Below are 12,752 nucleotides of genomic sequence, written 5' to 3'. Positions count from 1 at the left end.
CATTTTGAGTCTGGAATTCAATCAGAGTCGACAGTTAGATTTGGATGGGTTCTAGAATAACGACTTGGGGTTTTAATTTTTGAAATTGATTTGAGCAATAAATGGCTGCCTTAAAATAACTTGATTTTTGGCCATGTAATATAACGATCAGATCTTTGAATAGTTCCATATCAATATCATAATTGACAAGAGTTCCGTAATTAAATTTAATATAAACTCCACCCGGATATGGTTCCCTTACCGTAACCAATTCTGAGCACCTCAACAAGATTTGCTCATTGGACAACGTTGCTTCTGGAGCGTGTCCACGTCGAAGCAACCCAATTCAGTGCCATTTTTAGTTATGACCCAATGCACGCCAATCGCATGGAAGTTACGAGCAACAAATGCACTCGCAGACAAACACATCGGACACAGAAAGGCAGCAGGACAGCTGGCTGTCGTCCGGCTCGTGTCCGCGTAAGAGTCCGAAAAAATGCAGATGAGCAACTCATTTTGGGTAGAGTGTGTAAATGTGTACACACATATTTATTAATTGGAGGGCAACAACTAGAACAACTTTAACACACTCGCAATATGTGTGAAAATTATCAAGCATTTGCTGTTGTTGGTGCTTTGGATTTTTCGTTTTCAGTTTTTCTCTAGCTTTTTTTCTGATGATATTCTAAAATTATATCGCACGACTCATGGGGCAGCAGGCGTGATCGGACCAAAAAGATGTATAGGTACAGGAACGCCCACGCTTCGGAATTCTCGTAGCCGACTCCGAATTCGGATATATTTTTGGAAAATTCTTGAACGATGCTCGTACTGCGGGAGTGGGCTCTCTCGTGCTTTAAAAGCCGCATACGCCCCGTGGCCAGGCATCAGTGTAAGCTTGCCCAGGCTTTAGAGAAGAACATAACCCAACGCCCCCAAAAACACAACACAAAATGTCTCTAGAACGTGCTGTTCGTGCCAAGGTGAATACTAATTGTGGAAAAATAAAAAGAAAATGCAAAAGGAAAAAATGTATTTCAAAAAAGAACTGAAAAGAAAAACGATACAAAGTGCAACAAAATTAAGAAAATCCTATGTGGCTATTTGCTAAAGTTTTGTTTGTTCTCGTTTGATCCTCGCTCGATCCCCATAGATTGCCGGCAAGCGCAATCCCGAGATGGACAAGGAGGCTCAGGAGTGGGTGGAGTCCATCATTGGTGAGAAGTTCCCCGCCGGTCAGGCCTACGAGGATGTGCTCAAGGATGGCCAGGTGCTGTGCAAGCTGATCAACATCCTGTCCCCCAACGCCGTGCCCAAGGTCAACTCCTCCGGCGGCCAGTTCAAGTTCATGGAGAACATCAACAACTTCCAGAAGGCTCTCAAGGAGTACGGTGTGCCCGACATCGATGTCTTCCAGACAGTCGATCTCTACGAGAAGAAGGACATTGCCAATGTCACCAACACCATCTTCGCCCTGGGCCGTGCTGTAAGTTTCACCCCCTGACCAGCAAACCCTACTCTCTGCTCCTGCTTTGTGGATACAATTGACCGCGATTGATCTCATTGTAGACCTACAAGCACGACGACTTCAAGGGTCCCTTCCTGGGCCCCAAGCCAGCCGATGAGTGCAAGCGCGACTTCACCGACGAGCAGCTGAAGGCCGGCCAGACCATTGTCGGTCTCCAGGCTGGCTCCAACAAGGGTGCCACCCAGGCTGGCCAGAACCTTGGCGCTGGCCGCAAAATTCTGCTCGGCAAGTAAGCGGTTACTTTGTGCGGACGGACGATGGATGATCGACGTACGATAGATGCCCCCATCTGTCTTTGGTTTTTCTACACGATATATCCATATGTATGCTAGTTTTATATAAACACACACCACACAAACACGATATATACATATATATATATTTATATGAAACATCAACACAAAAATATTCCTCACCAACAACAAAAACAAAACAAAAATCACTCACACAAAACAACAAAAAAGCAATGCAAAAGCTTATAGAACCTTTACAGCCTTTAAATTAAGTATACTCGTACGCCTAAGTTAATCTATATAAAATAAAGTAATGAAAAATCCCACACTTCCTTTTGCACTTGCACTTCCAATTTGATTTCGATTTCAATTCCACCATTCAATAACCTTGAGCTCTCCGATCGTACTCTTGCTGTTGTTTTTGTTTTTGCTTTTGATTTTGCTTTTGTGTGGGTGTAGTCTTTACTTATTTTGCCCCAACCCCAATGAGCACCAAATGTTCGCAACAATCCGTTCTATAAATGACTCGCATATATGTAGGTATGTTCGGGTATATCATCATATCGTATCGTCGTTATAAACCAAACATAAACAGCCCAAAAAATTCCACTGAAGCGTGTCGAGGTCAAACCGTCATGAAGATCCAATATATATGCACATATAATGAATATAGTATATATTCGGACAGGAATTTCCCCAAAAAAAAAACAGAGTCTCACCTGTCGGAGGCGCGAAATAATTATATCTATGTATATAACCATACCTATACCTACTACCTAATGTATATCTATGTGTGTGTTTCAAATAAATATATTTCAGGTGCAACAATTATGAGAGAGTGCCAAAACTGAGAAAGGCCAGACGGCTTTCAGCATATTCCACGTCCTCAGCTGCTGTATCTCATGATTTCTTCATTTATTTAAAAGAGAAATAAATCAAAAACATTATACATATGTATGTCATACGGTTGGCAGAGAGTATAAACACTTTGTAGGGACGTTTGGAACCCCCAAGGATTAAGAAGTGAAATTCAATCATTTGTTACGATTATTCGACGGAATATTCCAGTATTTATGCCACGATTATTTAGATTTATAATCCTGCCTCTCGTTGACAATCATGGTTGATTCTCTTTTTTAAATATTTGACTTAGTGAGAGTATTTTGGACTTCGGGCTGCCCCGAACTCGTTATGTTGATAAATTAATGATTTGCCTAATTAGTTTTGTCTAAATGCAGCGTTCTCTAATACTTTATTTATACTTTTATATCGTATATAGAAACATTAATAATTCCAATAAATCGAAAAAAAAACAAAAAAATGGTGTAAAACTCAAGCAAAATGTTGCTTTTTTATTTTTTAAAGAGATTGGAAATTTTCATACATAGAAAAATGTGATACAACAGAAACAAATATTTTCTCTCACTTTTATTTGCGTTGTGTATATTTATACATATGAATGTATGGAGAGGGGATAAATAAAAACAAACGAATAAATATCAATCTTGACACTGAAAATTATGGGGAAATACATTTTTTATAATGGTTCATTAAGAGATTTTGTGTGCCAATTCAGGGTTATTATTTATGCATAAGCAAGCTTATACAATAAGTAGGAAGTCTCTCTGGATCCTGTAGTATCCATTATTTTTCAAAATTAGCAACTCACTCGTGGCTCTACACTTTTTCAAACAAGTCGGCGGGACAATACAACCCAGAAAGCAATAATATTACTGCCTGACAAGATTTTGCTCCAATTGCGATTAAATTTCTAATTCCCGTTGACAATTCTCAGGAGTACAGTCCAGCCAGACTGTGTAGACTGAGGAATGACTGAAGTTCTTATAAAGAGAAAAGGACGCAGTGGTGTAAGGACTAAGACTAAGGACACCTTACGGTTCGAGGTGGGGGCAATGTGTTGGTATGGGAATGTGGGATTGGCTGTCGTGAAATGGTAAGCGAAACGATATGGGGAAGGAGTCTCTGTACTGATGGTACATTTATCGTATGCGTTCTCTGTTCTTAAGGCTAAGTAACGATATATTTAAGGGAAACTAGAGATATAACGAGGGGGAACGTTGTGAGTTGCTGCGGACACCGCAACTCTACGGTTATACCCGATACTAAGTCAGTATGGCTCTCCTCCGGCAGGCGGCGTCTAATATTAAACGACACGACAAAGAGTGCGTGCGAGAGACACAGAAAATCAGTCTGAGCGTGACGTAGGGCGCTGCGTAGCCACTGCAAATTGATTTCTTGCTTGTTTCTCGAATGTGCAATATTGTGGATGCAACAGATTTTCGTCCTTTGTGGGGGCGGAAGGGGGTGGGACGAAATTCTGAGATATACGTTTTATAGTGAGATCTAACAGAAGTGCGGATACCAAATTTGGTTTTTCTAGCCTTAATAGTCTCTGAGATTTGTGGATGCCCCAGATTTTCGTCCTTTGCGGGGGCGGAAGGGGGTGTGGCGAAATTTTTACCCAAAACGGTCAAGGTCCGATATCACAGGAGTGTGGATGCCAAATTTGGTTGCTCTGGCTCTAATAGGTTCTGAGATCCTTGAACTCAACCGACCTTGAATCCTGAGTGTTAGAGAGAGACAGAGCGAGAAAGAATGAAATTATTTCTTGTTTCTGGCTATAATAATTATACAATCTGGTTAAGATTTTACAATCTAGAACATATAGTCATCCTCTACGATTCTGCGTTTTTGGTTTTATCGTATCTTTAAAAATGTGGATGCCACAGATTTTCGTCCTTTGTGGGGGCGGAAGTGGGCGGGGCGAAGTTTTGAAATATTCTTGTAGCAGTGACATATCACAGAAGTCTGGATCCAAAACATCGTTGCTCTAGCTTTTATAGTCTTTTATAGGACGGACAGACGGACGGACGAACGGACGGACGGACGGACAGACAGACGGACAGACAGGGCTCAATCGACTCGGCTATTGATGCTGATCAAGAATATATATACTTCATGGGGTCGGAAACGATTCCTTTTGGACGTTACACACATCCACTTTTACCACAAATCTATATACCCCAATACTCATTTTGAGTATCGGGTATAAAAAAGTTGTCCTCTTTTCCTGTCCTGGGCATTTGATTTGGCGAGTTGCTGTCGTGCACGGCCGTTGCCTGGTTATTGACGATGCTGTTGGTGCCAATGTTGGGCTGCTGTTGGGCTGCTGTTGTTGCTGTCATTCGCGGCCACAGCCAAAGTGGAGGAATCCTTCTAGTTTGCAGTCTCATTGAATATGCTGCTCAAATGATGTTAAGGGTTCGTAGGTACCAGCTGGTGTTGCACTAGCACTTGCTGCTGCGCCTGCCTCTTTGCCTGGGGCGCAATATCGATGATGGACTGCTGCAGTTTTTCTGTTTTCCATACAAGCGTATGGACCTGACCTGCGCACCACTTCTCTGGGCGAACAGCTCCAGAACGTTCTGCTTATCGTACTGCTGATCCTGATCCTGGTCTTGATCTTCTTGCTCCTGCAGCTTCAGCGCTCGCCGCTTTAAGTCACGCTTGAGGATATCCAGCTGCCCTTCGGCAGTGCTTCGGAACTTCGAAAATCTGTAGTTGTTGGGACTTCAGCGCGGTGCTGGGCGGAGCAGTCGGCTTGTTGTGAGACTGGTGGCTTGGCTTCGTAATCAGCGGCCCCAAAAATAACGACCAACGAGTTTCAAGCGAATCCGATGAATTTTTCAAATAAGTTTCCACCATGTTTCGACCATTGTGGTATTTGGGGTTAGAAAAAAACATGACGTGATGGAAATAATCTGACCGTGTTCAGGGCCCCAATAAAAAACAGGAATATGATCCTCTGGTTAGCCAGAATTGCTATATGTATTTTATATATTACTTTACAGGTCTCGCAGGTCGGTGATCTCGGACAAGACAGTATTGACGAATGTGTGTCCTCAGTTCTCAACGCCATTCGTCAGCTGGGATATGCCCGCCGAGTAATGGGCCCAATCTCCGACGGATGCCCCGCCAGGGAGTGCGCTGTTCTGTGGGATTACGTTCACCTGCGCAAACATTTGTCGGAGGAGTACGGAATAATGGACACTGCGCAGGAACAAGCATACATTTAATTCAAAGCAAATAATTGGCGAGACACCACATATCCGCTGGTCGCGGTTGATGTGCTCGGCCGAATTGCGACGGAGGTAGCATCGGTGGAGTTTCTCGGCAATTTGACTTTATTTTTTTGGTTTTTCGCATGTTTTATAATTGTATAATGTTGTTTGTGGAATGTGGATTGGGAAAACGGCCTATGGGTGACAAGCCACTAAACTTATGGGGGTTGTATCCTTCATAGGTTTTGATAATACTCGTATCTAGTCAAGTATAGCGTGTCACTTGGTAAATTGGAGATCTGAAAAGGGTAAAACAGGCTGCAACATAAGGCCAAAAGAATGATCCTTATGAATATCAGTAGCAAGGAGTTTCTATCTTTATTGTGCAGCACAATTTAGTCGAATATTCCTAGATGGAGATCGATTCATACTCTTGTATGCGACGATTGAGGTTCTTCAGGGTCTCCCTTAGCTTGAAGACGCTGGTTCGCTTCACCAGCAGTCCCTTCACTGTGTTATCGTATTCGTACATCAGGGAGGGCATCGACAGGATGCCGCCCTGGTACGACATTTCCTTCTGCTGTTTGCGGAGCCTTGTGCGGTCCATCTTCGCACGATAAAGATCCTCTCTCTTCGCGTGCTGCGTGTCCAAAAGCTTTTCAAGGGAGGCCTTACAGAGCTGAAGCTTATGGGCAAGAGCTAGCGCCTTCTCTCGGTTGTGCTGAATCACATGCAGGTCCACATGGTACTTGCAACGGAGCTTCTTCAGTTCAATATTTCGTTCTGGAGATAGTATTAGATAGATTAGAAATGGCATGAGTTGGAGCTAAAAATCTATGGTATACCCTCGATCTTCTTATCCAAAGTAACAACCTGATTCTGAATGGATATGAAGTCGTTTATGTACAGATCATCGCCAACACGTTCCAACTGATTGATTTTCTGGGGAAAGAAGAAAGCAAAAGGTGATCCTGGGCCCACATCTGGTCGCAAGAACTTACTTCGGTTAAACGACCCAAAGTGTGCTTCATGGTAATGAGGACGAGACGAGTGTCGCTAATCTCGTTTCGCTTGACATTCATTAGCCTCAGCTCACGATCCGTCAGCCGCTTGAGATACTCCATATCCTGGAGGGAGAGATAATGTCGTACCGTCTGATTCAAATGCGCTTCAGAGCGCGAGGCGTTGGTTTGAGTGTAGTGCAGTTCCAGGAGCACTTTGTTCATAAGACTGCTGTTCTTGCGCTTGGCCGTAATGAATCGATTCCTCATAAAATCGACCTGGTCCAGGGACGCAGTGTACCGCGTCCCGTAGGATCTTGCGTCTTCCGGGTCTAGCTGGGAGAATACTCGCATGTTCTTGCTTCGCTTGTAGTACTCGACGAGGCGACCCTGCAGGAAGATGTTGTCTAGTTTCTCAAAGTAGAAGTTTTTCGTGACGGTAATGAGCTCTTCCATTAGCTTGCTCTTGTCGCATCGGGTTCTGAGTAGATTGTCCAGATTAATGGTCTCCGATTTGTTGACCAGCGCGTTGATGAGATCTTTAAGAAAGTCTTGGGTAATAATCATTAGCTCGGTTCGGTGCGTACGTGCCTCGGCATCGCTATCTCGTTCTTTCTCTCCCAGACTCTGGGTAAGATAGGATTGCCGGAACTGGTCGAAATCGTGTAGAGACTGGTCACCCTGAAGTTTTGGGACTGGCAGGTCATCGTCCGACATCTCGGGGCATTCCACTGGTTCTTCTTCCGCTTCTATAGCCTCCTCTTCTTCTACCCTTTGGGTCCCTTCCGACGAGGTGGAGGTTGTGCTGCTCAGAACCTCGCCGGTTAGTGGATCAACAAAAATGCCAACATCGGATACTGCCGCCTGGATGATGGACTCCTGTTTGATGAGAGATTTAACATGCACCAAGGATTCCTCGGAGTAGTCCGACAAACTGGGCAAATCAAAGTCGTTGAGAAAGTCCTCCTTCAGTCGAACGGTATCTGTGCCCTTATCAATTCTCCTCTGAATGCTTATGGACGACATTTCCACGTCAATGTCGGAGTAATCATCGTCCTCCATATCTCTGAGCACCGCATCCTCGTAATCCTCCTCCAGCAGATGTGTGTGACGAGCCTGCAATTTCTCCTCTCGTTTCCGCATCTCGCGGAACTCCGCGTGATCATCTTCTTCATCGGCGATTCGTTCCTCTTCTAGGTCCCCTGCATCAAACGATCGCCTTGAGGTGTCGTCACTAATTATGAAACGCTTTTGTTCCATTTCTTTTATCCGAAGTTTTCGGTCTGCTTTTTTTTTCTTTTTTAAATCCTCGCCCGAAACATACATTGGCTCCTTCACATCTTCCGGTTCCTTAACACTTTCATCGTCCTTTAATGTGGCTAGTTCTGCCGAATTGCCCTGCTCCTGTAACCCATCGACAGCATCTTTATTTTCTGGTATTTCCGGAGGGAGAATGGATTTCACCTTCTCTGTTTTCTCGGGCTCTTCTTGGCCCAGTGCTTCCGACTCTGGCGCCTGATTTGGATCCTCAGAGCCATTTTGAACATCTGGGACATTTTGGGACTGGTCGTCTGCGATCTCTGTGATATCGATGGGCTCAGTGTTGTCTGCAGTGGGGTCGGCTTCTGTATCCATGTTAATGTGTTAATGTTGTTGTGGAGTATGTTTTTAGTGTTAGCGATAAGTTGTTGTGTATCTAAAACTACTCGTAGCACATATGATGTGAGTTAAATGTATGATAGTGACAACTAAAACATGGGTGAACCTTTAACATCTTACGGAAAACCCAGCAATACAGATTTCCTCAGAGATATACAGAAGTTAATGTTGTATTCCATACTGTTTTCCAATCATTAATAAGTTGGATGTGCATTTTTTTTGTCTCAGCTATTTCTCAAGATAACGGTAATATACTTACAACAATTTCATAGTGGGTACTTAGGTAGATATGTACGCAATCGTATGATTTATGTAACCTATACAAAAAATTGTATAAGCACGCACCGGAATTTGTATCGGAACCCACAGAGTCTCCATACGCAAAGTTTTGGTACTGTAAGGGCTCGCGCACACTATAGCTGAAAGGGGAGCTGATAGCGGAGCTGATAGCTGATTTATAAGCTCTGAAAAAACAAACACACGGCACCGGCGCAAGTGCGCACATTGCAGACTGAGCTGAGCTGAAAAAGCTCGCTGAAATCAGCTCAGCTTAGTTTGATCGATCAAGCATGTTTGTTTTTTCAGCAAGCTGATTGCTGATTTTCTTCAAGTGTATTGGTTCATAAGTGATCGAAAATGGGCTGCAAAACATTGTCAAGCGAAATTACGGTTAACCCAGCGCTGGGGAATAAGCGGCACTATTAAAAATATTTGAATAATAGTTTTATTTCTATAATTTCTGGAAGGCGATAAATTGGGCAAAAAAGTTTTATTATTTACCATTTTCATATGTCAATAATAAATATAATATACTATGTCCCCAAGTACAGTAAACGCTCGAAAGACATCACAATGTTTATTATTATACAATATAATGAATAATTGAGAAATTTAATAAAAATTCGTAAAATAAAAGTAATAAGAATACAATACATAGCGGAAATGTGGTTGAAATACACGGAATAAAAAAAAAGAAGAAAACTTCCGTCGGGCTACTGTACGTACTGTGAAGTAATAATTCATTAACAATATAATAATAATAATTATAATGATATCTATTGATGCCACTTAAGGAGATAGACAAAGGGAGGCAATGGCTTTCAGCTTTCAGCAATCAGATCAGCTGTCAATGTACGCACCTGCAAGCTGATTCTGCCTGAGAAAAGCTCTGACATCAGCTGGGCTTTCAGCTTTGATTTCAGCTCCGCTTTCAGCTCCGCTTTCAGCAACAGTGTGCGCGAGCCCTTATTGATGAAGATCAGGAATACATATCTACATAATTCTACATACATTCTACACGAATTCCCCAGCAGCGAGACTCTTAGTGAATGCAATCGATCGTTTTTAGTTCATGAAACGTCCGCTGCTAAATATAGTGGCGCTACTTCGATTTCGCCGATTAGTTACATTTTACATTTAAGTTCAAAATTCAGAGCATGGCATATACACACGTCGGCATAAGTATTTTGACAAAGCTCTACGCAACGTTTAGCGTTGAATTTTGACGAATTGCTACGTGTTACAGCTCTCTTATCTGATTTACCGCTAACTACATGAATGCATAAAGTATATTGCAAATTATCTTCGTAGTTGCATTTTGCGTTTTGTTAATATGCTTCTTATTCTCATTCGTAATCTGATCTTGGCTGGACAAAAGTATTTTGTCAGAACTTCAATTAATTTGCATTGATCTGCTGTTGATAGAAAGCGAAACCATTATTACGGATTATCTCAGTTTAGAGATTGTAAATGCTGATAAAAATTGTTTTCGTTCAATAATTTGTGAAATATGAGTAACCGAAAGGAATTCAGTGAATCTCTTAAAAATGAAATAATAGTGAAGTTCAACTCTGGTATTTCAGTGCAAAATATCAGTAGATTATAGTATATTTCACGTCAGACAAACTGCTATAAAAAAACAAATATAAAAAAAACCAACACTGCTAAAAACGCTACACGTTGTGGCAGACCACGAAAGAAATCTGCCAAGGTAGACACTTTTAGTTTGCGGCAATTTAAGCAGGATGTCTTGAAAACTCCTCGATCGGTTGCCAATGACTTGAAGGAAACAGGAAATTTTGATGTCAGCGAACGGACAATACGTAGAGGTCTTAAGGAAACTGATTTTTGAACATATATTATCAGAGCTTTAGTGCAAATAACACAGAGCAATAATTTAAAGCGCCTTGAGTTTGCCAAAAAATTAATCGGCAAATAATTTTAATTTTGGAAAAATTTTTTATGGAGCGATGCCAGTGCTTTTCAGTTTCACGGCTCAAAAAAAAATTGTTTTCGTAAGAAACCTAAAAGAACGTCGCAAAAAAGTGGCACCTATATGTGTAAGATCGATCCATGGAGGTGGGACCATAATGTTGTATGGATACGTCGCCTACAACGGCTCGCGAAATTTAGTTCCTGTTGATGGTAGCATGAATAAAGACAAATATTTGGAAGTGCTAAACATTCACGCTTTCTCCTCTGGAGATAACTTTATTGGGGAGTCCTTTACCTTTAAACAGGACAATGCCCCGTGTCATAAAGCTAAAGTCGTTACCCAATTCTTGAAGGACATTGGGGTTAATACTTTGGACTAGCCGCCCCAGAGCAAAGACTTAAACATTATCGAGAATCTCTGGTCTTATATAAAAAGAAACCGGACTCCAAATTTGACAAGGAGCCGTAAGAATATAATCTGAGAGGTGAAATCACTCTGGAGAGAAATTCTGCTGGCTTATATCCTTAGCTTAGTAGAGTCAGTTCCGAGACGTCTGCAAAAGGTGATAGAGGCAAAGGGAGGATATATATTTTACTGATTCATCATATAAAGTTAGTTCGTTCCATTAGTTTTTTTTTTTTTTTACATTTTATAAAATGTCAAAATACTTATGCCACCGTCTGTTTGGGAATAATTAATTTTAATTTCACAATAAACCCACTTATCATACTTTTTTTACATATTGTTAATAGCTTAATATAATACCTATCTACGATAAATAAATATAGTTTCTACTTTGAAAAAATAAGAAGTTACAACCGAATATGTTGTGCATAATTTTTGTCAAAATACTTATGCCGATGTGTGTAATTTTAATTTCTCTGCCGCCTCTCCACATATCTTTAATTTAAAGCCTTTTTTTATCACTCCCCCTTCATATTTTGGTGTCCCATTTGTGGTATCCTTTTGGGGCTGCTTTAAATTTGATTGATCGTTGCTTTTGCTCGCGCCCGTGTGATTGTGGGGCAAACTTTATGACATTGATAAATTTTTAATATATATGACAAAATGTTACGAGGCGAGTGGCACATCTATGTTGTTTGTTTTTTGTTTTTTTTCTTTTTGTGTTTTATTTTTTTTGTTGCGGCATCAGGTGCCTGCCTTGGATTTGCATAAAGTTCTGCAGTGTTGAAAAGAGTAATTTGCATAGAAAATACTGCCGCACTTGGAGTGGATTTCAGCTCTTAATACTTTTCTTTTTATTATTTTATGAGTATTGTAGGAGGTGGTGCGGGTAGCAGACTGATTCAGCGAATCCAAAATTCACTTAAATTAAGCATAAGAGACGACAGGAGAGGCTTTTTTCTTGCTTGCCTCGCGCTGCCTTTGATGTGCCGAGGCCATCTGGGAATCATATTCAATAAGCCTGTTCTGGCGGGGTCGTTAAAGAACTTTGCGGGGTGGAGGACTCCTCTCCGTCAGGGCCAATCGAGTCCCCTTTGATGGTGCTCAATAAATTTGTCTTCCATTTCATTCAAGGCGCTTATTTGGCCGCGCCTACTTTAATGACGGCTTCAGGTAAACGTGAACGGGAATAAAATGGTTTATCGTCCTTTAATAGTCGAGTAAACAGTAGGCACGAAATAATTGCGGTGGACATTCGTCAGGCCTCCCATATGGATTCGATAGGCCGCTCACGTCCTGTCTTAAAATGCGATTCAGGACTTGTGAAAAGTCCTTTGGCTCTGTTGTTTGTACGCCTTAAAAGATATTTTCGTCTCAACTCAGCCCAGAAAAGATTCGGCGTCTTGTGTATACTTGAACTTGAGAGGTCTCTCAAGGCGCGTTGTCACGTTCCGCTTTCCGAAAGTATAATTTATTTCGTCAGCAGGCCACCGCCAATTGTGACCAGTTACGGGTTGCGTGTACAGCGATTTCCATATACATATGTACGTACATATACGAGTATTTGTGCAGTGTTTTGCTTTTATTTCTGGGAACGCGTCGATAATTACAAATTACGCCTCGGCCTGATCTTCTGATGATCCGCATCTG

At 41.8% G+C, this 12,752-nt stretch overlaps 2 protein-coding genes across 4 annotated transcripts; one reads left to right on the top strand and one right to left on the bottom strand.

The window, feature by feature from the left end:
• Positions 1 to 818: 818 nt before the first annotated feature.
• Mp20 (Muscle protein 20) lies at positions 819 to 2,069 on the top strand. The gene is made up of 3 exons (XM_001360091.3): positions 819 to 962; positions 1,133 to 1,465; positions 1,549 to 2,069. Exons 1-3 carry the CDS (start codon positions 933 to 935, stop codon positions 1,738 to 1,740), a joined length of 555 nt encoding a protein of 184 aa, XP_001360128.1. The 5' UTR covers positions 819 to 932; the 3' UTR covers positions 1,741 to 2,069.
• Positions 2,070 to 6,175: 4,106 nt separating this feature from the next.
• On the bottom strand, positions 6,176 to 8,565 carry LOC4803338 (uncharacterized). Of its 3 annotated transcripts, XM_015183563.2 has the most exons (4): positions 8,288 to 8,564; positions 6,824 to 8,227; positions 6,668 to 6,764; positions 6,176 to 6,605 (listed from the first exon to the last, which is right to left on the bottom strand). In XM_015183563.2, exons 1-4 carry the CDS (start codon positions 8,456 to 8,458, stop codon positions 6,232 to 6,234), a joined length of 2,046 nt encoding a protein of 681 aa, XP_015039049.1. In that variant the 5' UTR covers positions 8,459 to 8,564; the 3' UTR covers positions 6,176 to 6,231. The 3 variants fall into 3 exon arrangements, 2 of the variants coding, with proteins under 2 accessions (XP_015039049.1, XP_001360127.3); XM_001360090.3 differs by having other exon boundaries at positions 6,824 to 8,564; XR_004468684.1 differs by having other exon boundaries at positions 6,464 to 6,605; positions 6,820 to 8,565.
• Positions 8,566 to 12,752: the final 4,187 nt, after the last annotated feature.

This window comes from Drosophila pseudoobscura, chromosome 3 (assembly GCF_009870125.1).
Source record: "Drosophila pseudoobscura strain MV-25-SWS-2005 chromosome 3, UCI_Dpse_MV25, whole genome shotgun sequence".
In the NCBI taxonomy this organism is placed as follows: Eukaryota; Metazoa; Arthropoda; class Insecta; order Diptera; family Drosophilidae; genus Drosophila; species Drosophila pseudoobscura.
The sequence above is the reverse complement of the archived record's forward strand: the minus strand, read 5'-3'. Positions and strand labels throughout refer to the sequence as shown.

Excerpts from the sequence above, each read along its gene's own strand:
- LOC4803338 (XM_001360090.3), bottom strand. The coding sequence starts at position 8,458 with ATGGATACAGAAGCCGACCCCACTGCAGACAACACTGAGCCCATCGAT. Across the intron at positions 6,765-6,823 it reads CTTTGGGTCGTTTAACCGAA|AAAATCAATCAGTTGGAACG; the intron begins GTAAGTTCTTGC and ends TTCTTTCCCCAG. Across the intron at positions 6,606-6,667 it reads TTTGGATAAGAAGATCGAGG|AACGAAATATTGAACTGAAG; the intron begins GTATACCATAGA and ends TACTATCTCCAG.
- Mp20 (XM_001360091.3), top strand. The coding sequence starts at position 933 with ATGTCTCTAGAACGTGCTGTTCGTGCCAAG. Across the intron at positions 963-1,132 it reads AACGTGCTGTTCGTGCCAAG|ATTGCCGGCAAGCGCAATCC; the intron begins GTGAATACTAAT and ends CGATCCCCATAG. Across the intron at positions 1,466-1,548 it reads TCTTCGCCCTGGGCCGTGCT|ACCTACAAGCACGACGACTT; the intron begins GTAAGTTTCACC and ends ATCTCATTGTAG.